Source organism: Phocoena sinus, chromosome 1, assembly GCF_008692025.1.
Source record: "Phocoena sinus isolate mPhoSin1 chromosome 1, mPhoSin1.pri, whole genome shotgun sequence".
In the NCBI taxonomy this organism is placed as follows: domain Eukaryota; kingdom Metazoa; phylum Chordata; class Mammalia; order Artiodactyla; family Phocoenidae; genus Phocoena; species Phocoena sinus.
The window spans coordinates 100515085-100540609 of NC_045763.1; the positions used below are offsets into that span (position 1 = coordinate 100515085).

General features: G+C 50.2%; 1 protein-coding gene across 4 annotated transcripts; it reads left to right on the forward strand.

Annotated features, from left to right (window-relative positions):
- Positions 1-496: 496 nt before the first annotated feature.
- Positions 497-25200, forward strand: MOV10 (Mov10 RISC complex RNA helicase). Of its 4 annotated transcripts, none has more exons than XM_032634775.1 (21): positions 497-619; positions 1639-1856; positions 14412-14615; positions 14865-15100; positions 15296-15554; positions 17148-17282; positions 17910-18078; positions 18848-19002; positions 19260-19436; positions 19547-19694; positions 20097-20255; positions 20514-20617; positions 20788-20885; positions 20983-21199; positions 22006-22123; positions 22340-22531; positions 22759-22833; positions 23987-24112; positions 24194-24282; positions 24796-24917; positions 25006-25200. In XM_032634775.1, exons 1-21 carry the CDS (start codon positions 512-514, stop codon positions 25089-25091), a joined length of 3195 nt encoding a protein of 1064 aa, XP_032490666.1. In that variant the 5' UTR covers positions 497-511; the 3' UTR covers positions 25092-25200. The 4 variants fall into 4 exon arrangements, 3 of the variants coding, with proteins under 3 accessions (XP_032490666.1, XP_032490684.1, XP_032490676.1); XM_032634793.1 differs by lacking the exon at positions 497-619 and adding an exon at positions 1485-1534 and having other exon boundaries at positions 1709-1856; XM_032634785.1 differs by lacking the exon at positions 497-619 and adding an exon at positions 1505-1534.
- Positions 25201-25525: the final 325 nt, after the last annotated feature.

Consider the following 25525-nt stretch of genomic DNA (forward strand, 5'->3'; position numbering starts at 1 on the left):
AGGGGGAGGTTATGTACTCAGGAATAATGGGGGCTTAGATTTGTGGATCAGAATGGAGCCAGGATATGGGGATATATGTATACATACAGCTGATTCACTGTGTTATACAGCAGAAACTAACACAACATTGTAAAGCAATTATACTCCAATAAAGATGTTAAAAAAAAAAAAAAGAATGGAGCCAGACATTCAGTTTGGGTATGGTGGGTGATTGATAGGTTTTTGAAATGGTAAGTAACAATGCAGTTCTGAGGAGTTCACTCTCTTTAATACTCAGGCCTCACCAGATAATTGGGGGAGAAAAAAGATAAAGTCTTTGGCTACATTCCTAGTATTTCCGCCTACTTTGAATAAGCAATTTCTAAGACAAGATTTTCCCCTGTTCTGTTTTCCCCCCTCCCTGTAGCTTTGGTTCCCACTGACACTGAATTTCCTGTTGCTAAAGCCTGTTTTTCTTGGCTTCAGTTGGTTGTTGGCCTGGGAAAAGGTACAGGGGTAGCCCACCTGGAGCATGATCTGGGTTCTGGGCATTCTTCACACTAGGTTAGACAGAGCGTGTGGCTTCCTACAGGGAATTACTTCGGAGAACAGCACCACCTTGGATATATTTGGAACTCTGGTATTTTTGTTTAAAGATTTTTTTACTGTAACTTTTATTATCTTTGCTCCATCCTAGTGTATGTGTTTTTGTTATTCAGAAGATAAATAGATGCTGAGGCTTGTTTTAGGTTTGTTCTTGTAGCCCTACCCCCTTTAGTTTGTCTTAACAGTCCGTCTTCTGAAACTTCTTTTTACTTCTCTTCCTGGTACTGATGCTGTAGCTATTAAGCATTTATTGCCTAACATAACAGTCTCTTGCTCTCAAGAAGCTAATATTTTGACGACTAGGGCAACCCTTAGCTAAATACTAGTAACAATTAAAGAGTAATACAGACTGGAGTGCAATTAAGTGCCCAAATATGTGGCTTAAGCCTCTCCACATAACGAAGCCTACGTGACAGAGAAAAGTAATTACTCTTCGTCCCAGCGGAGCCCCTTGTCCCTCCCTCCCACGCGTACTCACCTTTATCATAGACACTTGGTTCTTTCCCCCCAAACTTCTTGGCTCTTACGCCTTCCTCCAAGCGTCTGAAACCCCGAGAAGGGAAAATGGGGGAGGGAGGGAGGCGTACCGCTCGCTTCCGTACTTGCCTGTGTCCCAGGCTGTCTGGGGGAGGTGTTGGACGAGCCGCCCCAGTCCAGCTGCAGCCGACCCAGGTCCCAGTCCCTGCCCTTTGCTCCCCTGCTTTTCAATAAGTCCCGAAGTCCTGGGAGGTGGGCCTGGGAGGTGGGAGTAGCCCAAGCTGAGGCTAGGAAGTCCTCCCGGACGGCTCAGGGGACCCCAGGCGATAGCCACGTTCGGATTCTGGCTGGAAGCCAGGGGAGGGAGCTTGGGGTAAGGGGAGGGCCCTGAGGGAGGGGTCAGACTCCTTAGGAAAGAGTTAATGGGAAGAGGGGGAGGGGATAGGACGAAGAGACCGAAGGGAAGGCTCAGGTAGGAAAAAAACGGAGGAGGGAAGCCTGGTGGGGGGAGAAGGGAGCCTGCAGGATCAGGGGTCAGAGTTAGGGGGTTTCTCCCCTGCTGCACCCTCATCCTAGGGCCGCCAACTTCCCGCCGCGGCGGCGACTTTCAGTTTCATTTCTACGAACCCTCCTGCCTGGGCCGCAGTCGCCGCCGCGATGCCCAGTAAGTTCAGCTGCCGGCAGCTTCGGGAGACGGGCCAGAGATTCGAGAATTTCCTGGTCGATCGGGGACTGGACAGGGAGACAGATCGCGAGCGGTTGCGGACCATTTATAACCAGGACTTCAAGACCAGGTACGGGCCGGCCCACTCCCCGGTCCCAAATCGCGGGCCCAGCTTGCCGCCACGACCCCGGCGGCGGGGCCACCCTTCCCGCCCCGGGGCGCGGAGGGACGCAGCTCCCCCAGTGGCTCCGGCCGGTCCCGGGGCCGCGCAGTACCCCCTCCCGCTCAGTGCCCACGCCCCGCCCGCGCCGCCAGCGCCGCCCGCAGCCCGCCCGCTCTGCCCGGGCCGGGCCCCTGCGTCGAGTCCCTGTGGAGAGTCTCACCGTCATCCCGCTCCCCCGGCGGCGCGGGACCAGTCCTGGGAGCCGGGTGCTGCGCCCACGCGCCGCCCGCGGGAGCGGGTTGGCGGGGGGGCATCTCTCGGCGTGGGGGAGGGGAGCTCGGGAGAGGGCCCATGCTTTGCGGAAGCGCGGGGAGCGAGTTGCCTGCTGGTGGCTATCCCCGCTAGCGCAAGCTTTACGGGGACCCCCGCCCCCTCGTCGAGGGGCTGCTTCCTCGGTGGTTCACTATCCCAGAGAGCTGAAGAGACGCCGTGTAGCAGGGAGAGTCTCAGGGAGCTCGGGGAAGAAGAAAAGGGCACAAACTGCATACGTACCAAACCTCCATTAGCACCTGTGGCTTCTCCATGGAGACCCGGGCTGGGGCCAGTCTCCTGGAGGCCCCTTCTCATCCTGTGGCTAAAGGCTGTTTGGTCCCCCTTGCCTGTTCCCATCCAAGTGAAAATCAAAGCGACTTCTCTTTCTCAAACCACAGAATTGTGCTTCAAAATTCCTCTATCAACAGGCTGCAGTCTTGGGCCGAAGACCAAGGAACAATTTTAAAGGGATAAATGTAAAGACTTACAGAAATAAATACTGGGTGATGGGAATTTAGGCTTACTAACAGTCCTCTTGAAAAAGACCATGGGTTTTCTCACACCAAAAGCGGATATGGCTGTTAAAAGAGCCAAAGAAGTGTTAGACTGTGTTAATAGAAGTGTGGTTTGGTGTGATGGGCAGGAGGTAAGTGATTCTCCAGATTGACCAGATCATTTCTGGAATATCGTTTTCAGTAATGAGTGTCACGTTTTAAGAGGGACATTAACAAGCTTGAGCAACATCTGAAGAAGGAGCAAAGATGATGATCTGTTTTTTGTCCTCACACTGTGCTGGGCACTGTGGGGAATATAAAGAAAAGTACACAATCCCAGGGGAGCAGAAGAGGCTATGATACGCATACAGTCTACTATAATAAATGGTAAAATAGCATGACGATTATAATAGAGATAATAAGAAAAATTCTGGAGGAAAGTAAAGAAAGAACAATTACCATGGAGTCACATCATCAACACTTCACATCCATGAATTCACCTATGTCCAAAAAAATAAGTACAACGTGTCTCTGAACAAAAGTCTATGACTTCTTTTGGCTCTGTTAAAGAGATTATTATTCTGATACTTGTTTAAATGGTGAGGAAGACTAATTGATTCTGTTGCAGTAGGGGTATTGCAATGGGGAGAGAGATCTAGCTCAACTCTCAATACAGCAAAGACAGTTGGGAATTTATAACCAAGAGCAGAGTGAGGGGGTCATGGATGGAAAATCACTAAGAGGAGACAGTAAGGGGCTGGGAGCGGGGCAAAGTTGAGGCCTAGTGCAGAAGAGGGTTCAGAGGGGCCTGACTAAAGTTTAGTCAAGGAGAGAGTCTTTGTCATCTCTAAATCAAAGTTACACAATATCTTCCAATACTGGGGGAAAACAGGCTATGTCAGATAACCGCAAACAGGCATATAGAAAACCACATTTACTGTACATTATGGGTGAATTTAAAGGATTTCAAAAGTCATTTTTTAGTATGTACTTGTTTTTAGGCAAGTAAGATACCACTCCCATGAAATTATTAGGGAATTCGATGGAGAAGGTGGCATTGACCTCGGCCTTGGCCTTGAAGGCTAGATATCTTAGTACTTGGAGGAGGAGGAAAGACTAACATGTTGATTCATTCTTTTGTGAAACCCAGTCAAAGAAAGGGAGAAACGTTTGCCTTGAGAAAAATTGGAGAGGACAAGGTAGTTATCCCTGAATATTTTAAAGACTGTCCTGGGGGAAAGGATTATACTTTGGTGTCACTCCAGAAGGCAGAACTGGGTTCACTCAACATGGCCCCCTGGGGGAGTTTCCTGGTGGCCTAGTGGTTAGGATTCTGGGCTTTCACCGCCCGGTCTTGGTTTAGTCCCTGGTCGGGGAACTGAGATCCCCGCAAACTGAACAAACCGAGTGACGTGGCCAATAAAAAAGGCCGTCTCACCCTCCACCGGGTGGAAGAGATTTCTGTTCTGATTAGAGCGAACTTTCTTATGCTATGACGTCAACCCTCATCCACCCAATGGGAATTCATTGCTTCTTCCTCTGGGCTCTCATAGCTTATACTTCACTCTTGGTTATAGCCAGATGACACCCTGCATTGTGTTAGAGCTAGTATGTGACTGTCTCCCCACCAGACTGTAGAGCCTCTGAAGGCAGGAACAGGCCTTTCGTCATGTTGGCGCCTTCCCTCAGTCCCCAGCATAGAGCCTTGTATGTGGTAGATGCTCAACAGAAGCTTCCAGAATCTAATTGAGTTAGTAGGTAGAGCTGATCTATACGAGAAAAGGCTGTAGGGGACGTATAGCAAGTCACCTGGTATCAGGAATTCTGGAGCGCTTCCTCCCCTGGGAGGGATAGGTCCCTTCCAACTAGGTTATTTTATGATGTTATGAAGTGCCCTGCTCCCAACTCTTAACTTTTCCCATCTGTCTTTATTCATTTAGCAAATATATTTAATGGGGACTCTACTGTTTGCTTGGGCCTTGGTTCCTGCCTCTAGAGTGTAGTCTAGTAGGGAGTGACAGATGTGTAGACAAACATGTCATTCAGTACTACAGGAGCTAGTATCGTGTTTTGATAGCTGGAGTTCAAATCCTGACTCTGCCACTTACTAGTTGCATTTGATTTTGACCAAATTTCCCTAACTGTTAAGTGTTTAAAATACTGCCTTTCTCAGGGTTGTGTGAAGCCAAAATATCACAGGTAAAGCATTTCCCCTGGGTAACAGAGTGCATGGGCTTTGGAAGTGGTAGCTATCATTAACACTGCTGGTTAGGAGTCCGTTATGGAATAAGTACTGGCATCGTGAAAAGTTTCTTAGAGATGATTCTTGCCTTGGGCAAGAGACACGTTCTTTTATTCAACAAATATTGGCTGAATGCCTCCTATGAGCAAAGCAAAACTGTGTGAATTGCTGTAGATACACAGAAGGGACCTAACTAAGGAAGATAGAGGCAATTAAAACCAAATACTTTTTAATTTCTGTTGTGATAAGTGCTTGTGAGAAAAAGTCTAGGATGCTTGAGAGCATATAACGTGGAGACCTGACCTAGTCTAGGAACCAGAGGTTTCTGGGAGAAAGTGATGTTTGAGCAGAATCTCGAATGATAAATGGAGTTAACAGATGTAAAGCAAGGGGAGGGCAGTCCAGACTGAGAGAGTAGCACCTTAAAAGGCTGCGGGTGAACTCTCAAGAACAGGGGACAAGGCAGGGGCTGAACTGGGCAGGACCTTGTGGGCCGTGGGGAGGCGTTGTGGGTTTTTCTTTGTTTTGTTTTGTTTTTAATCTTAACAGAAACAGGAAAGCACAAAAATTTTCAAAGTAGGAGACCGACAGAATCAGGGTTTTTAGAAAGATCATTCTGGACCTCTGTCCACAGTAAAAAATACATTTTACTTTGGGGTCTGGTATACACAGCTTTCACACAACAGTTAGTGTCCTTGAAACAGTACTTAGCTTCACTCGCTGCCCTCTGATATTTTTTACTCTATTTTACTCCAGTTTTGCAAGTCCTGGTCTTGGCCCACAAATGAGAGTTGCAACCCACAGTTTGTAAATCCCAGAACTATATGTCCCCTTAAGATCGCTTCCAAATCTTGTTAGGTAGCTAGTCAGACATGAGTGGTCCTGCCCCATCCTGGACAGGGTCATCTTTCCCTCCCCCACCTGGACACTGGTGACGAGAACACACCCAGAGATCCTCCCTTTTTTGGTTAAGGACCGCTAAGTTTCCAGCGAGTTTCATGACCAAGCAAGGTATCAAAAACCCAATGGACTTTGCAAACTGCCATCACCGATTATCGCAGGCGCACCAAGACCTAAGCAATGACTCAGAGTAACCCAGGGTTCGTTATGCTGTATTTATAATAAATCAGCTTTGCGATTTTTGCCCCACCTCCACCCCCCTGTGGGTGGGGCGTGGCAGTTTATGCATAAGGAGAAAAGTTACATAAGCTAAAGCTGTCAATCAACTTGTCAATCAAATGACGCAGGACACAGGGAGGGACTTTTCACCACTCTAAAAACCAACCCTATGCTCACTGCAGGGCTGCTTCTGGCTCCCAGACAGCCCGCTCTCCTCCCTTCTTGAGGGTTCTTTTGCTTCACCTAAAAACTGCTGCTGCTTGAAACTTCTCTGTCTCTCGATTGAATTCTTTCCCTCAAGAGGACAAGAACTGAGGAATGGCCGTTCTACCGGTAACAATCTGATATTCTGAAATACCATTCCTCGGGCTAGTAGGCTTTCCTGAACTGGGTCTAAACGATTAGTCATTTTTCACCCAACAAACAACGGGGGGCAGGGCTTTACAGACCAAGGATGTCCAACGGTGGCAGAAAAGTCTGGAAGGAGTTGCAGCAGTACAATAGCTGGGAATGGCTGAGGTGCCATCTAGAATGGATGTGGGGTGGACCTCTTCTTCGGTTTCTTCTGTAAAATGGGATAATAGTTGCTACCTCAAAGGGTTGTTGTGAGGAGTAAATGAGCTAACGCAAGTAGCTACTTAGAACAGCACAAAGTAAGTGTTCAATAAATGTTTTCTATTGTTGATGATGTTATTGTGTTGATGTGTCATTGTTAATTGTGGTGCATCCAAATGGGCCATATTAAAGGGTTAGACTTAGTCGGGAGACGTTATCTGGTTTGTGTTTGTTGAAAACTCCTGCAGACTCTTAGGGGATGGACCAGGAGAGGAGCTGTGAAGTCAGAAGCAGGAGGAACAGTTCATAGGGCTTGGCAAAATGATAAGATCATCAAGCAGTTCACAGAAGAAATATAAATGACTAATAAATAGAAGGAAAGATACTTGATTATATTAATGATCAGGGAAATGCAGATTTAAGCAAGATACCATTCTTTTCCTTATCAGATTGTCAAAAATTTAAAGGATTGAAGATTTCTGATGTTAGGGTCTGGGAAAGGGTTCTCTCAAATTCTTATTAGTGAGAATGTAAGTTTGTACAACTTGTTTTGGAGGACAGTTTGGCAAAACTTATCAAAGTAAAGGTTCATTATTCTCTTTGACCCAGAAGGATGGTTATTGTAACGTTTGAAATAGCCAAAAATTGTAGGCAGCCTATCACTGAACAAATAGTTAAGCACACCACAATGCATTCATACTGTGCTATCCTTTGCAGCCGTTCAAAAGAGGTGGCTTGGTAAAATGTTGTTATGGAAGGCTGTCCATGGTGGTGAAAGAAGTCTGTTGTAGAATAGTATGGGTAGCACACAAAAAATATGTGTAATTAAAAATGTATTTTTTTTAATTCATAGAAAAGGGTCTGGAAAATACATATATCGAACAGTTAAGCAGGTAGTTGGGAGTGAGGGAGTGGGAGCCCTTAATGTTTTATGCTAGGTATTCGTCCTGTTTAAATATTTTTTTAATACTTTTGGTAACCACTCTTTGACATCTCTTTATGCATGCATACTGTCATCCCTTGATATTCAAAAGGGATTGGTTCCAGAACCACGCCCCCTCCACACACACACACACACACGCACGCACGCACGCACGCACGCACCTCCCCCCCCCGCCCTGCCGATTCCAAAATTTGAGGGTGCTATATAGTCTCTGACATAAAATAGTCTGGTATTTGCATATAACCTCTGCAGCATATTCTTCCGGGTTACTTTAATCACCTCTAGATTGCTTATAATACCGAATACAATGTAAATGTTAGGTAAATAGCTGTAAATACAATGTAACTGCTATGTAATTAGTTTCTGGTGCACAACAAATTCAATTTTTTTTTTTTTTTCCCGGGTACGCGAGCCTCTCACTATTGTGGCCTCTCCCGCCGCGGAGCACAGGCTCCGGAAGCGCAGGCTCAGCGGCCATGGCTCACGGGCCCAGCCGCTCCGTGGCACGTGGGATCTTCCCGGACCGGGTCATGAACCCGTGTCCCCTGCATCGGCAGGCGGACTCTCAACCACTGCGCCACCAGGGAAGCCCAACAAATTCAATTTTTGCTTTTTCCAACTTTCTGGAAACTTCTTTTTCCGAATATTTTTGGTCTGTGCTTGGTTAAATCCTCAGATACAGAACCCCTGGATAAGGCAGGCCCGACTCTAGTTACATCACACCTATGTAAGTTTACCGACATGGGATCATGATGATGTAATCCTTTTTGTCGTGGACCCCTCTCATATAAGCATCCCACCCCCATTTCCACATTCTGCTCCACACTCAGGTAACTCGTATCAATCAGGGTTTGTTTGTTTGTTATTGTTTTATTTTTAAAAAATCATGTTAAACACATTTTCCATATCCTGATTTTCTTATTCATCAATACATCGTGGAAATGACTCCTAATTGTCTGGTATATTCTTCTAATGTATTGTTGGGTTTTTTTGGCCAACATTTTTTGTGAGAAATTTCAAACATAAAGAAAAGTTGAAATAATTTGACAGTGAACAATCATATACCCTTGTTACTGAACACAAGTTGGTGTGCCCCACTCACAGTGAGGCCAAACAAACCGAACCGTCAGAGTCTGGAGCAGGGAAAGGTTTACTACAGGGCCAAGCAAGGAAAACAGGTGGCTTGTGCAGCTCCCCGATGTTTTCAGGGAGAAGTTTTAATAGGCAAAATCTGGGATGAGAGCTTCTCGGTGTGTGACTTTCTTCTGTTTGGTTGGTGGTGAGGTAACAGGGCAGTGCTCCAGGAATCTTGTGCTCAGCGTGAAGTTACGGTCATCCACCTGGGTGGTGGCCTAAGTTCCTACAGAACTCCAAGGTATTGTTATGTATATTCCTTGAGGTGGAGCCAGGACCCTGCCCCAAGGCTGCACTATTGTTTCTTGACTTCAACCCCCTTGTTTCTGCATTCCCTCCTTCCCTGATTAGCAACTGTTTGAATCTGCCTTTTGGAACTCTGGGAAGGTAAAGGAGGCTGAATGAAACTTATTTCTACAAACAAGAAACAAGGGGCACAGAAAGACTTTTGTGCCACAGGATCCTGCTCAGTTTCACCTCACCTGGACTTCTTAATTTGCATTTGACACATGCCTGCCCATCGATCTATCCATCCAGATAGATAGATAGGTAGATATATCCCCGGCATACGGGGATCTTAGTTCCTTGACCAGGGATGAACCCGTGCCCCTGCAGTGGAAGTGGGAGCCTTAACCACTGAACCACCAAGGAATTCCCCATCTAGCTATATTAATTTTTTGATGCATTTCAAAGTAAGTTACAGACATCAGTACAATTCACCCCTAAACACGTCACCATGATCATTATTAACTATAACAGTTCAAAATTTGTTTATGATATACATTTTTTTTTCCTTTTTTTTTTTGGCTGCACCTCACAGCTTTTGGAATCTTAGTTCCCCAACCAGGGATTGAACCCACGCCCTTGGCAGTGAAAGCATGGAATCCTAACGACTGGACCACCAGAGAATTCCCATGTTTACGATTTTTTTTTAAGTAAAATTTACTGACAGTGAAATAGACAAATTTCAAATGTATTGTTGTGAGTTTTAATAAATCCATATACCTGTGTGCAACCCCCTATCAAGATATATGACGTCACCCCAGAAAGTTCCCTCATCTCCTCTCCTATTTAGTCCTCACCCTTACCCACCCAGAGGCAACCACTGCTCTGATCTTTTTTTTTTTTTTTCTGAGATAGTACCTGTTCTAGAACTTTATGTAATGGAATCAGATAGTATGTAGTATGTACTCTTTTGTGTAAGGCATCTTTCACTCAGCATAATGTGTTTGAGATTCTCCCATGTTGTTGTATCAGTAATTGCTTTTTACCACCGAATATAAATCATAGGGACTTCCCTGGCGTTCCAGTGGTTAAGACTCCATGCTTTCAATGCAGGGGGCCCGGGTTTGATTCCTGGTCGGGGAACTAAGATCCAACATGCTGCACGGTGCAGCCAAAAATTGTGTGTGTGTGTGTGTGTATAAATCATAGTTTGAAGGACAGTGTTTTCAGTTTGGGGCTATTTTGAATAAAACTGCTATGCACATTCTTGTACAAGTCATTTTGTGGACATATATTTTCATTTCTCCTGAGATATACCTAGGGGTGGAATTGTTGAGTCGTAGGATAGATGATGTTTACTTTTTTTTTTTTTAATCTTGGGCAAGTTGCTTAACCTCTTTTGGTGGTGGCAGCAAAGTCTTCTGGACTGGTCTTCTGGTTTGACCTTGCCTGGGGTTAGGCTGTCCAAGTTTGGACAATATATATAACCTGACACTTAACATTCCAAGCCATTGCACAGCAGTGCTGTGTGGCAGCCAGAGGTTCAATGTTTGCGTTGTTACCTATTTCATCTATAAAATAACAGTCTGGAATTATTTGGTACTTCTTTTACCCATTCTCCCAGCAAGTACTTATTGGATAAATATCAGTGCTAGGTCTACACTAGATGTTATAGTCGCGTTACTTTCTTAATGAATTTTTATTCCATGCATAATATAGTTATATATTCTTTTCATTAAAAATCAGAACATTACGTTATATGTTTGGTTTTACAAGAAACTATCAGACCTTTTTCTAAAGTGATTGTACCATGTTATATTCCAGCCAACAACGCACAAGTGTTCTGGTGTTTTTGTATCCTTGTCAGCATTTGTTGTTGACAGCCTTTTAAATTTTAGTTATTTGAATGGGTGTGCTGCATTCTTTTTAATGGTTGTGTAATATTCTGTAGTGTGGATGTTTACAACTTATTCAGCTATCTCCCTATTTATGGGCATTTGTTTCGTTTTCAATTCTTGGCCACTGAGAATGACTCTACAGTAAGCATCCTTGCACGTATGTTCTTATATGTTGGTACTTTTCTTTTCCATGGGATACATTCTCATGAATTAAAGGATACATGTATATCAGATGTTAGGAGATATTGCCAGATTGTTTTCCAAAAGGTTGTAATACTTCACTTTTCTACCAGCAGTGTCTGTGAGTTTTCTTTTCCACATAGCAACACGTGTTGTGCCTATTTTCCTTTTTTATCAGTCTAATGGAAATAAAATGATACCTCGTTTTTACTGTAGTTTGCATTTCTCTACTTTTAGAGCATCTTTTCATACTTCTGGGTCATTGGAGTTTGCTCTTTAAGTTGAATATTCAGTTTTTCTATTGTTCATCTTTTTTTCCCCTAGAAATCTAGGTGACTAGATGTGTAAAAGAACTGGTGCTTTTCTCAACTAGTATGTACTAAGTTTGTGATTTAAAAAAATATATTTTTTTAAAATTTTTTATGCCTGTCACCTTAGACCAAGTGAATTTGGGTAGTAGTAATAATGTGAGGTATAATTTGAAAGTTACTTAGGTGGTAGCACCTATAGTAGAAGTTGCAAAACTTGTAAAGTTGAGTTCCTCCTGCCCATGTGTCCATGCAGAAGCTTCCAAACATAGGAGATTTCACCTTAAAACTGTGCTTTGGACTTCTCTTAAAAGCCAGATATGGCCATCTTGGGCCTGCATTCCCTGCTGGCAACGTCTGTCTGGAGATGAGTAGCAGTTCCCCGCTTTAGACAGGACTTGTGCTCCTGGGTTTGTCCAGTCCCCTCAGGGTTCCGTTTCCTCCCCAGCACTAAGCTGAGAGCTCCAGGGCATTTGAGAGCACCTGCATTTTTCTTGTAGTAGATTATAGTATATTAGTGTAAGAAGGACATGTGTAGGACTACACATGTCCTTCTTACACTAAGGACTCAAAAATGGGACTGTACAGGTGCCTGAGACGGCTGCAGGTATAAGATACCTGTGGAGTCTGGCATCTGTCGGCATTTGAGTGTGTGCCTGATCCGTGGAATTTAGTGACTCACTGACCAGGGGGCCCCGGGGGGAAAGTTTCTGATGACGCCCTGATTTCAGTCCCTTTGCCTGGACCCCTCAGCAGCGTTTGAGCCTGATACCTGATTCTCCTCCCTCTCTTAGTGGTACCTGCTGTTTTCTCTTCCTCCCTGGGTTATGCTGGCCTCAGGTGTTCTCAGACTACTCACACTCTCTGGTTGTAACTACTACCTGACGTCTCCCTAATATTAAGCTCTGCTTTGACTTTGGCCTGAGTTCTCAGCTTCTGATTCATGGAGCTAGCTGCCTCCGGACCACGGGGATCTCAGACTGACCATGTCCACACCCAAATGTTGTGGTCAGCCCTTCCAACCTCCTCCTCCTCTTGTTTTTACCTCCTATCTCAGGAATAGTTCCTGAAGCCAAGCCATTGGTTTGGGTGTTGTCCTCGACTCCTTCCCTCTTCCCAGCCTCCATTCCCTCTCCTGTCCAAAGCCAAATTCTGCTAATTTTATATTCTCAATATCAGATCTGTCCCCTCTTCTATCCTCACCACTGCCTTGTTTGGGCCCTTGTCATCTTTTAATTGGACGATTGCAATGGCCTTCTTCTAACTGGTCTCCCTGCCTACACTCTTGCCTCCAGCAAATCCATCCTCCAATCCTGATGCCTGAGTGATCTGAAATGCAAATATGATCTTGCCACTCCCCTGCTTAAAACCCACCAACGGGGTGGTTCTGTAACCACAGTGTAGCCTCTGGTGCAGGCTGAAAGTAAGTTGCTACTCTTACTACTACTGCTACTATTAGTACTACTATTGCTACTAATAGGATACTAATAATAGTAGCTAACATTTCCTGAGCATTTTCTATTGTGTTTTCAAATGATTTATTATCTCTTTAAGGCAAATCAGAGCCGATTCAAAGTTTTCTGAATGGTATCACTCACTTGCTTGGCGGGAGGGAGAGGGGCAGAGTTATAGGCAGGGGCCACCAGGGAAATGTCCGTAACCATAAATGATCTTATATATGCTAGTGAGTGACCATGTTGATTGAGCCTTAATAGTTAAATAGGCATTACCATGGTTCCTAGGAGCTAGGATTTCCTTTCATTCCCTACAAAGCATGGAGGGTGGGTGGTCAGCTGTCCAGATCTTGAATGTGTCCATGAAGTGTGTCGCACGTAGGGATGTCCTCTGGCTCTTGGGTGCCAGTAAAGGAGGAGAGCTTCTGGCCTTCAGGGTCAAGTGCAGGCTTCGTGGCTTGGCATGCAAAACTATGCAAGACCTGGTCCCTGCCCGCCTCTGCTGCCTCCAGCCAATCCCTTCCTTGCACTCTTCACTCTAGTACAACCAGACGGGGTGTGATACTAATCAGAGCGCACCTTACTGAGATCTTAATGTGCCAAGCACTGGGCTAAGTGGACACCACAGTGTCCTTCTCTCATGTAATCCTCACAGCCACCCCGGGAGATGAGTCTGCCATTATCCCCATTTTATAGAGGAGCAAAGTGAGGCTCTGCGAGGTAACCGAGATGGCTCAGCTAGTGGCAGAGTGGGCGGTCCCCACAGCCTCTCAGCACGTGTTCTCGGTAGACGCCCGCTCCTGGGCTCACACTCTGTGCTCCCCCTGCACCTGAATGACACCCATTCAGCCTTCAGGACTCAGTTCTGACGCCGTTTCTTGGGGAAGCCCGCCAGGGCTGAGCCCCACCCCGCTGAGCTCCCGGCAGCGGGCTGGAACGAATGTGTTCCGTCTGTGCTCCTCGAGGCCTCTTTGAAGCCCCAGCATCTAGCACAGTGTCTGGCACATAACAGGTCTCCGTAAGTGTTTGTTGAGCTGACTAAACTGAATTCCAGGCGCTGAACCTCGAGGTTGTTGTCCTTCTGACCAGTTTTCCCTGTCTTCACCTTCTCTAGGCCCAAACAAGCTATTTGATCTCTGGAGAAGGATCCTTTCCCTCCTGCTTGGGTTCCACCTGCACCCTATGACTCCAGGGGGAAACTGCTGTCTGATCAGCCACCTTGCCCACACACCCTGGACATCTGTACTCCCTGCCCCTCTCTCACTCCTCACCAGCGGGCTGGACCCCGAATCCACCCCCCTGAATCAGCTTCTTCGGCTTCACCCTCAGCTTTAGCTCTTTCCGCTTCAGTGTTTTTATCTTTTCTGTCCCAAATTCCCCCTGCCCCCCACCACAAATCTTCCTTTCTCTCTCTTTTCCCTTAGTCCTCCAATTCAATAGCCCATCGTTGGGCGGTTCTCCTTAGAAGTGCACCGTCCACCGCCTGCTGTTTAAAACAACCATATTTTGTCTTGAGGGGGTCCCATTGCCTTCCCTGAAAACATTAAAAATTCCTGCCATTCCCAGCCCCGTCCTGTCCCGCACAGAGCGGCCCTCAGATGCCCTCCCCAGCTTGCTGCCCCCGTCCCTCACTCCCCAGTCTCCTCTGCTCCCGGCAGCTTTGGGACCCCCGCCCCTGGCTTCTCCTCCATGCTGTATGGAATGAAGATTGCCAACCTGGCCTACGTCACCAAGACCCGGGTCAGGTTCTTCGGGCTCGACCGTTGGGCCGACGTGTGGTTCCCAGAAAAGAGGAGAATGAAGCCGGGGTCGGAGATCAGCAAACACCACAAGTCGCTGCTGGCCACGATCTTTTATGACAGGTGTGTGACGGGGTGGGGGGCGTGTCTGGCTGGGGAGAGAGGCGGTTGCCTCCGCTTGGGGTAAGGCTCCATCCTACAAGGACTGGAGGAAGGGCAGGAAAGGAGCTAATTGGCCTGGGGGAGGGGATGGGTTTCCTGAGCACAGCTGGCTCTTGGCCAGCCTCCCCAAGCCTGTAACTTTCTCCGAGGGCAACCCCCAGGCTTGGCTGCTCGGGCCCCAGCCGTGCTCTTGACTCCCACTCTCCCCAGGACTGAGTATCTTCACGGGAAACATGGGGTGGACGTGGAGGTCCAGGGGCCCCATGAAGCCCGAGATGGGCAGCTCCTTATCCGCCTGGATTTGAACCGCAAGGAGGTGCTGACCCTGAGGCTTCGGAATGGAGGAACCCAGCCTGTCACCCTCACCCACCTCTTCCCGTTCTGCCGGACCCCCCAGTTTGCCTTCTGCAATGGAGACCGGGAGCTGCCCTGCCCACTGGGCCCTGGTGAGTGGGTTCCGAAAGGAAAGAGTCTCTGGTGGACAGAGTCCTGCCCTAGGAAGGTCTGATGCTTCAGGAACGTGCTGTTGCTGGCTCGTGGTCCCCTACCTTGGGATGGGGCTCTGGGGGGGAATGTCAGTGTTGGGGTGCTGGTGGGAGGGTTCCTTCCCCACCCCGACTCACTCAGCCATCCTCTCCCAGGTGAATGCTATGAGCTCCATGTCCACTGTAAGACCAGCTTTGTGGGCTACTTCCCAGCCACCGTGCTCTGGGAGCTGCTAGGACCTGGGGAGCCAGGCTCAGAAGGAGCTGGTACTTTCTACATTGCCCGCTTCTTGGCCGTCGTGGCCCACAGCCCCCTGGCAGCACAACTGAAGCCCACGACTCCCTTCAAGCGCACCCAGATCACGAGAAACCCTGTGGTGACCAACCGGATAGAGGAAGGAGAGAGACCCGACCGGTAAGTCCTCCCTCCAACCCAGTCCTGGCTGGGGGTGTCCCAACACCACAGTGTGGGCCCTTGGGAAGAACACAGAGCCCCCTTTCCTAACTGTGAGTTCTTAACTCCTGCAGACCTCAGAGACCTTTTCTGTCTAGGAAGAAAAGCAGATGTGAGGACAGTGTGAAAAAATTTCAAGTATTTTTGACTATATGATGGATTATCAGTCAGCCAAGGTGGACATGTGTCTCTCTCTCTCTTTCTCTGTCTCTCTCTCTTTTTTAACAACTTTATTGAAACAGTTCATATACCATACGATTCACCTATTTAAAGTGTACAATTCTGTGCTTTTTTTTAGTATATTCACAGATATGTGCAACCATCACCACAATCCATTTTAGAACATTTCATCACCCCCAAAAGGAGCCCGTACCCTTTAGTTATCACCCCTTTTGCTCCCCATCCCCACCCCCGAGCCCTAACCAGCCACTCATCTACTTTGTGTAGATTTCCCTCTTCTGGACATTTTATATGAATGGAATCATATACGTGTAAACAGCTTTTTGACATGTCCAGGTGTTCACAAAATACTGAGCAAACCGTAAGACCATTGTGCTCTTTCTGTTAAAAATATGTGTGCAATGGGGCTTCCCTAGTGGCGCAGTGGTTGGGAGTCCGCCTGCCGATGCAGGGGACACGGGTTCGTGCCCCGGTCCGGGAAGATCCCACATGCCGCGGAGCGGCTGGGCCCGTGAGCCATGGCCGCCGAGCCTGCGTGTCCGGAGCCTGTGCTCCGCAACGGGAGAGGCCACAACAGTGAGAGGCCTGCGTACTACAAAAAAAAAAAAAAAAAAAAAAAAAAAAAGTGTGTGTAGGGGAATTCCCTGGTAGTCCAGTGGTTAGGGCTTCAAGCTTCCACTGCAGGGGGCATGGGTTCGATCCCTGGTCAGGGAACTAAGATTCTGCGTGCTGCGCAGCAGGGCCAAAAAGTTAAGTGAGTAAGTAAGTAAGTACATAAGTAAAAATATATGTGTATGATACAATTTGACAAAGAAAAATGTCTGGAAGGCTGCATACCAAAAGGTTAACATTGGTTATCCCTGGATGGTGAGAATGTTGTTTATTTACTCATTTATTTATTACCTGTTTTCTGATTTTTTTTCTCTGATGAACATGTATTGTTTATATACATATCTATATGCATATATACGTGTGTGTATATACATATATATATATATTTTTTTTTTTTTTTTGCCACACCACGCAGCTTGTGGGATCCTAGTTCCCTGACCAGGGATTGAACCCAGGCCCCCTGCACTGGACGCACAGAGTCCTAACCACTGGACCACTAGGAAATTCCCTATATATATATATATATATTTTTTTTTAATGCTTCCAAGTATCATGCCTTCCAAAAATGGGGATGGTCCAACCTTGGCATAAGCAGCCTCATGAGACAGTGAGTCCTGTCTCCTAGGGCAAAGGCTGCCGACCCCCTTCAGCAATAGTGTTGAAGCAGAGCCCTGTGCTTCCTCCAGGGATGGGCCTTCTCGGAGACTCTGAAGGTGAAGGGTCTCTGTGTTTGTAATAGCTTTTCTTCTCTCCCTCCTGCAGTGCTAAGAGCTATGACCTGGAGTTAAGTATGGCCCTGGGAACATACTACCCACCCCCCCGCCTCCGGCAGCTGCTCCCCATCCTTCTTCAGGGAACAAGTATCTTCACTGCCCCAAAGGAGATTGCTGAGATCAAGTAAGTACCACCCCCCTGCACCCCTTGTGCTGCTTTATATGTTTCTTTTCCACTGGCTTCTTGCCTCTGTCCTCAGCCTCCTGTGCTCAGTTCATTTATCCCCTTACTGAGCACACACCATGTGCCAGGCACCATTCAAGGTGAATCACTCGCATGATGGCCCTGACATCCCAGGTGGGGCAAGTGAGCATCTGTCATCTTATTTCATGTAGTGATGAGTGCTATGAAGAGTTAACTAAAGAGCTAAAGCAGGGTAAGGGGTGGGCTGTGCTATTTTGCAGAGGGCAGCTAGTCCTGGCCTCTTTGAGGAGGTGACATTTGAGCAGAGAATGACATTTGAATGAGGTGACGGTGTGAGTAATAGGAGGATCTTGGAGAAAGGATGTTCCAGGCTCCAGGATCCACAGTGCAAATGCGAGTCAGGTCTGAGCTTGGGGGGCAGGGGCTCCCTTCTTGGAGGCCTCTGATCCCCATCTGCTTCTCTGCCCTTCTAGTCTTCCCTGATTCCTGATGTCTTCATAGTCCCAGAGCTGCAGAGGGAGAGGGTGGATGCTCCCGGACATGGGGGTTGCCTGACCCATCCCGTTCCCGCCCCCTCCCTCCAACCCCCCCACCCATCACTGCCAGGGCCCAGCTGGAGACACCCCTGAAGTGGAGGAACTACGAGGTGAAGCTCCGGCTGCTGCTGCACCTGGAGGAGCTGCAGATGGAGCATGACATCCGGCACTATGACCTGGAGTCGGTGCCTATGACCTGGGACCCCGTAGACCAGAATCCCGGGCTGCTCACGCTGGAGGTCAGGGGTTGGATCAGTAGCAGGGAGGATGGACTCAAGTTAGCCAACCCACAGGCTGTGGGAAGAACAAAAGGAAGATGAAGTTTTCCCTGTCCAGAGGGCTCAGCAAGTTGCCGAGTAGGCATCTGGGCCCCAAAAGAGGTGTCAGAGCAAGGCAATAGGGAGGATTGGGGTTTTAGTCTAGACTTTGCTACCACTGGCTGCATGACCTTGGGCAAGTCTTTTGCTATCTCTGGGCCTTAGTTCCCTCACCTGAAAAGCATGGAGCTGGACTAGATAATTCTTAGAGCCCTCTCCAGCTCTCAGATGTTGACGGTGTACATCTAAGCCCGGAATTGCACACGAGAATGGATTCCTGCACACTTGTGCCGAGAAAGGCACTCAGTGAGAAGGGACGGCAGGTGAGGATGATCAGGGAAAGTTTCCTACAGGAACTGAGTTTTGAACAAGATTTTAAAGGCAGAATAGGAGCAGAGCTGGCCAAGAGGGCAACCGGACTTGCTGGGAAGCTGGCCTCCAAGTCTTGAAATCATGCCCTGGAGGGTTTCCAGGATTCCTGGGCTCAGCATCTCTGAGCACCACGGGCAGACTTGTCCCTTCTTCATCTCCCCTGACTCTTGCCCTGTCTGGCAGAAGAGGAAGGAGGCAAAGCTCCCCGAACCTGGGGTAGAGGGTAGATCCTCAGAACTTGTGTCTCAGTTGGGGTCTGGAGTGGGCCCTCCACTGGCCATCTCCGGGTTAGAAGCTTGCTGCTGTTCGTGCCCCACAGGTTCCCGGGGTGGCCGAGAGCCGCCCCTCAGTGCTGCGGGGTGACCACCTCTTTGCCCTTTTATCCTCTGAGACACACCAGGAGGACCCCATCACCTACAAGGGCTTTGTGCACAAGGTGGAACTGGACCGGGTCAAGCTGAGTTTTTCCACAGGGTAGGTGTTGGGGGAGCCCTGAGCTGCAGGAAGGTCTGCAGGTGTCCCGGAGGCCAAGGGAGGAGGGTGTTTCTCCTCAGAGTGAGTGGGACCCCAGAGACAGGGCAGGGGGACCCTGAGATGCCTCACCATCTTCCTCTCCTGGAGGACTGCTTGGAGGTCTGGGAAAGGGAGTGGAGTTGGAGTACATGGAGAGAGTCCTGGCCTTTTATTGCCCACCCCCCCAATTGGAATTCTTCCCCCTCTCTCTTCCAAAGCCTCCTGAGCCGCTTTGTGGATGGGCTGACCTTCAAGGTGAACTTCACCTTCAACCGCCAGCCCCTGCGGGTGCAGCACCGTGCCTTGGAGCTGACGGGGCGCTGGCCGCTGTGGCCCCTGCTTTTCCCTGTGGCCTCTCGTGGGGTCCCACTGCTGCCCTCAGATGTGAAGCTCAAGTGAGACTGTGGGCAAGGGCTCTGGGGCCACTTGGAGTGTGGGTGTAGGGAACGAGGTCAGGGAGGCCTCCTGGACGCGGACAATATCGTGTTTGTGGCCCCTCCGCTAGGCTGTACGACCGGAGTCTGGAATCCAACCCGGAGCAGCTGCAGGCCATGAAGCACATTGTTATGGGTACCACCCGCCCTGCCCCGTACATCATCTTTGGGCCTCCAGGCACTGGCAAGACTGTCACCTTAGTGGAAGCCATCAAGCAGGTGGGGCTTGAGCGTAGGCCTGTGGCCTACACTCTGACTCCCCCCCCCAACCACTTCCGGGACAAAGCAGTTGTCCCCAGGTTCTGGTTCCTTCTGGTTCCTTCCGGCTCTCTGAACGCACGCCCCCGAACTGGCCTCGAGGGCCAGCGTGGCTGTCGAGCAGTACTGCACGTCTCAATCACCGTAGCCTTGTATAATTACAGCAGCAGTTTTCTAGCGTTAAAGGGCTGCTGGACTAGCAGGGGGCTGCCGATCTGAACTTGCCCCTTGAGTCACTCCCTCCCTCAGCAATGGGAGGCAGATGCCACACTGCGCCACCCTGAGTCACAGGCATGTTTCTCCCTCTCCCCTCCCCCTGGAGACCAGAAGCTGCTTCCCACACTGTGCTCATCCCCACCCCAGGTGGTGAAGCACTTGCCCAAAGCCCACATCCTGGCCTGTGCTCCGTCCAACTCGGGGGCCGACCTCCTCTGTCAACGCCTCCGGGTCCACCTGCCCAGCTCCATCTACCGCCTCCTGGCTCCCAGCAGGGATATCCGCATGGTGCCTGAGGACATCAAGGTACTTGGGGAAGGCGGGGGACCAAGGGGTGGCGGGTGCTGCTCTGGGTAGACGCTGGGGCCAGGAAACTAGGAGACCTGGATTCTGATACTCGCTGTATGACCTTGGGTGGGTCAGGACTACTCTCTGGGCTTCAGTTTCCTTGTGTGTAAAGTGAGAGAGGTAAATAAAATTGCCTGAGGGGGGGTGCCCAGACCCAGAGCGAGGGTGAGAATGGAGGTGGAGGCAAGCTGACTCCCCTCCCTGCACGACCCTCAGCCCTGCTGTAACTGGGATGCAAAGAAGGGGGATTACGTGTTTCCTTCCAAGAAGAAGCTGCAGGAATATCGCGTGTTAATTACCACGCTCATCACTGCCAGCAGGTGGGAAGTGTGTGTGTGCATCTCTTAAATTGTGTGTTAAGAGGTAGTGGGCTGGGGAAATGGGGAAGAATGGTGCCTGGGGAGTTGGGGGGAGGGCCAGCTTGGGGGAGCATTCAGGTTCGGTAGTCACGTGCCTGGATGTGACCCCTGCCTGGCCTGACACCTCCCAGGTTGGTCTCGGCCCAGTTTCCCATCGATCACTTCACACACATCTTCATCGATGAGGCTGGCCACTCCATGGAGCCGGAGAGCCTGGTGGCCATAGCAGGTGAGGGGCTCGGGGACGGGGGGGCTGCGAGTGTGTCACCCCACATGGCATCGGGGAGGTCCCACCACACACCTTTCTCACGCTACCCATCTCCCAGGGCTGATGGAAGTCAAGGAAGCAGACAATCCAGGAGGGCAGCTGGTGCTGGCAGGAGACCCTCGGCAGCTGGGGCCTGTGCTGCGCTGCCCACTGACCCAGAAGCATGGGCTGGGGTACTCACTGCTGGAGCGGCTGCTCACCTACAATGCCCTGTACAAGAAGGGCCCTGATGGCTATAACCCCCAGTTCATAACCAAGCTGCTACGCAACTACAGGTATCCCGCACCCTCTGTGTCATCCCCTGCCTTCACACCCTCTGCAAGCGCAGCTGGCGGCTCCATCCCACCGTCCTCAGAGGCTGCGTGATGCAAAAAGACTATCAGCTGGAAGGTGGGAGTTCTTCTCCCCAGTCCCGTCCCTGCTCCTCCAGTTGCTTATCTGTACCTCAGGGGATGGTCAGTGGTTCCTAGACACCGGAATATATCTGACGCTGGTCCCAGGTGAAGTTTCTAGGCGTCCAAGGAGAAATGAGAAAAACAGGGACAATGTATTTTTTCATAAACCTAATGGTTATTCGAGTTAAAGAGCTATGCTTCCTTTAGTCAGTGAGTTCGTATATCTAAAATGCTCAGATGAGTTCCTACATCTTTAGTTCCTTAGATGAGTCCACTAGGAATTCAATAAATGTTAGCTGTTGTGTTAGTACCGCTGATATTTTTGGATTTAGCACATTATCTCATCCAATAATGGCGATAGTAGGTGATTCTTGCTTTTGTATTGTCCTTCCTTGACAAAATTGAAACTTGAGAATGGGCCCCTGATTTCTTGGTGTTTTCATTTAAATTTGACTGGTCTGTGAAATCTGTGGATTGGATGTTCTCAGGAGCCACATTTGGTTCTGCTTTCTGTGGTTAACAGTGCCCAGCAGCAAAAACTGTAGCTGAATGAGTCTGCTATGCAGTGGGCAGGAAGACAGGAGGATAGTGTGTGTGAGCTCCAAGCAGGTGGAGCGGAGGTCCTTGAGGGCGGGGCAGAACTAATCCGCCCCCTGGTCTTGCTCTTCCTTCCTCCTGCCTCCCAGGTCTCACCCCACCATCCTGGACATTCCTAACCAGCTGTATTATGAAGGGGAGCTGCAGGCCTGTGCGGACGTTGTGGACCGAGAGCGCTTCTGCCGCTGGGAAGGTCTGCCTCGACAGGTGAGGCTGAGCGGGGCTGGGGCTCAGGCTCCTACCCCTGTACCCCCGCCTCCCTCTTACTGAGGGTGCTGGGTAGCAGGAGGCTCTGAGTGGAAGCCATGAGCCCCTCCCTTTGTCACCTAGGCCTGGGATCCCCCACTCCCTAGAAGGGTTTGAGGGTGGGAGGGAAGGGAGGCAGGGAGGTCCAGCTGAGGGTTTCCCCTGCTCCGTGTCCAGGACTTTCCCATCATCTTTCACGGCGTAATGGGCAAGGATGAGCGTGAAGGCAACAGCCCATCCTTCTTCAACCCCGAAGAGGCTGCCACGGTGACTTCCTACCTGAAGCAGCTCCTGGCCCCCTCCTCCAAGAAGGGCAAAGCCCGTCTGAGCCCCCGAAGCGTGGGCGTCATCTCTCCATACCGGAAGCAGGTCAGGTCCTCAGTTCCCATCAGGGCTGGGTCCCCCCAGATGGTACCTCCTTAGCCAGACCACTAGGCAGAGGGTCCGGCTCAGGCCTCCGCTGGCCCCATATCTCAAAAGAGCGCAGAGGTCAGCTGCATCTCCCTCTTTGCCCCCCTGCTCCCTGGCCTCCTGCCTGGCACCCTCTTGCACGGGTGTAATGGCATGAGAGAAAGGCACCTGTCCCCATCTTCCAGGTGGAAAAAATTCGTTACTGCATCACCAAACTTGACAAGGAGCTTCGGGGACTGGATGACATCAAGGACTTGAAGGTGACCCTCGCCACTGTCTCACATTCCCTCCCTGACTTCTGTCCCCGTCTCTTCCCCACTTCCAGACACCTCCTCGGGTCCCTGCCCCACTGCTGCAGGCCAGCCCAAGTCCCTGCCGCACCCTCGCTGCCTGAGACAAACTTGGGCTTTCCCCATGCCTCTCACTCCTGGAGATCCCAACTTGTAGGTCTGGGATGGGACCGGGAAGCCCGCATGTTTAGCAAGCACCTCACGTGATTCTTATGATCAGGCTGGTTTAAGGTCTCTGCCCTAAGAAGAAAGTCCAGACTCCCCAGCCTGCCTGACCTGTCATGTGATGATGTCCCCACTCACCTCTCCCACCCTCTGAGTCAGTCGGCAGCTCTGTTCTTTCTCAGATAAGAATCACCTGGAGAGCTTTTAGTGCTGCCAGCGCCAGGGCTCCACCCAACCAATTAACATGGCTATCTGGGGGCAGAGCCAGGGCATCAGGTTTTTTTATGGGCTCCTCAGGTGATCTCTCCCGTGCAGCCAGGGTTGACACCCAGGGCTTTGAGAGTTAGAGGCCTCTCCCATGGAAGTTCTGATTCTGGAGGTCTGGGTTTGGGCCTAAGGTTACTTTTTTTTTTTTTTTTTTTTTTTTGCGTTACGCGGGCCTCTCACTGCTGTGGCCTCTCCTGTTGTGGAGCACAGGCTCCGGACGCACAGGCTCAGCGGCCATGGCTCACGGGCCCAGCCGCTCCGCGGCATGTGGGATCCTTCCGGACCGGGGCACGAACCCGTGTCCCCTGCATCGGCAGGCGGACTCTCAACCACTACGCCACCAGGGAAGCCCCTAAGGTTACATATTTTTAACAAGTACTGAGTGATTATCTTCAGGAAAGTTTGAAAAACACTGCTGAGTTATTGTTCTTTGCAGTCCTGTTTTCTTTGCTTAGAACCCTTTCGAGCCCCCAGAGCCCCATCCCTTTAACTGGATTCGGCCTTCAGGTTTCAGCTTCCATGGCACTGTCCTGTCCTCTTTCCTGCCCAGCAGGACACTGGCTCACTCCACGGTGACAATTGCCCTCAGTCTCACTGAGGCGAGGCGGGGCTGGTCCCTGGGTCCCCCACTGCCTCCCTCCCCTCTAGGTGGGCTCCGTGGAAGAGTTTCAAGGCCATCCCTCCCCTCTAGGTGGGCTCCGTGGAAGAGTTTCAAGGCCAGGAGCGCAGCGTCATCCTCATCTCCACCGTGCGGAGCAGCCAGAGCTTTGTGCAGCTGGATCTGGACTTTAACCTGGGTTTCCTCAAGAACCCCAAGGTTCGGGGGCTGGGGGGTGGCAGGGACTCCTCCTTCCTGAGGGCTCTTCCCTGCTGTGACCCCAGCACTTCTTCTTATCAGAGGTTCAACGTGGCTGTGACCCGTGCCAAGGCTTTGCTCATCGTGGTGGGCAACCCGCTCCTGCTGGGCCACGACCCCGACTGGAAAGTGTGAGCATCCCACCCGCAATCCCTCCTGGTGGCCACAGCCCCCAGCCTAGGACAGCTGTAGTTTTATGAAGCACCCTTGGGGCTCAGTTAATCTTCCAATCTGTTTATCTTTTTTTTTTTTGCGGTATGCAGGCCTCTCCAATCTGTTTATCTTTTTTTTTTTTTTTTTTTTTTTTTTGGCGGTATGCGGGCCTCTCACTGCTGTGGCCTCTCCCGTTGCGGAGCGCAGGCTCAGCGGCCATGGCTCACGGGCCCAGCCGCTCCACGGCACGTGGGATCCTCTCGGACCGAGGCACGAACCCGTGTCCCCTGCATCGGCAGGCGGACTCTCAACCACTGCGCCACCAGGGAAGCCCCAATCTGTTTATCTTAACAATATCCCCATTTGCCAAGGTTAAGTAACTTGCCCCAAAGCACAGGCCCCGTGTGCAGGACCAAGGCTGGGCCTCCAGCCTCTGCTGGTACTCAGCAGCCTTGTGAAGCTGTGTGTGTGGATGTCCCTGTACCCCACAGATTCCTAGAGTTCTGTAAAGAAAACGGGGGGTATACCGGGTGCCCCTTCCCTGCCAAACTGGACCTGCAGCAGGGGCAGAACTTACTCCAGGGTCTGAGCAAACTCAGCCCCTCTACCTCAGGTATGGCTGGGCCAGGGTGGGCTTGGTTGGGGGACAGTGCTGAGGGAGGATGTAAGTTACTAACAGAGCTGGCCTTCTCTCTTTGTAGGACCCAAAAGTCACGACTGCCAGGCGCGGGAGGGTGAAGGGGGCCTGCCCCTGCAAGTGGAGCCCGAGTGGAGGAATGAGCTCTGAGGACCGCCCACCCGACCCTTCCCCTGCTGCTAACATCAAGCTGCTAACAATTGGGGGAAGGGGGAGGAAGTAAAACTGAAAAAAAAAAAAAAGCTTATTCTATGCAAAAGCCTCCTTGTCTCTTCAGCCTGGCCCCAGCTTCCTGAACTCCCAAGATGACCTCACAGGGGAGGGTGGGACTGTCACACCAGCCCAGGGCCATACCCCTCCCTCCACCCCCAGAAAGGAACCCAACCCCCATGTCCAGGGGAGGAAATCTAGTGGGAGGTGGCAGGGAAGCCACCCACAGGCTTCTAAGTTTAGCCCAGTGCTCCAGACCACTCCCCTCACCCGCCTCCAAGGCCCAGAGCCAGGCATGACCTCATCCTTTTCTCCAAGACTCCACCCTGCCTGCCCGGGAGCCCTGCCTTTGCAGACAGGGGGCCAGCCTGGCA

Bases quoted from the DNA above. Each gene is read 5' to 3' on its own strand.
- MOV10 (XM_032634775.1), top strand. From the start codon at position 512: ATGATCTGGGTTCTGGGCATTCTTCACACTAGGTTAGACAGAGCGTGT. The intron at 20,618-20,787 runs GTGGGAAGTGTG...GACACCTCCCAG, and splicing joins ACGCTCATCACTGCCAGCAG to GTTGGTCTCGGCCCAGTTTC. The intron at 20,886-20,982 runs GTGAGGGGCTCG...CCCATCTCCCAG, and splicing joins GAGCCTGGTGGCCATAGCAG to GGCTGATGGAAGTCAAGGAA.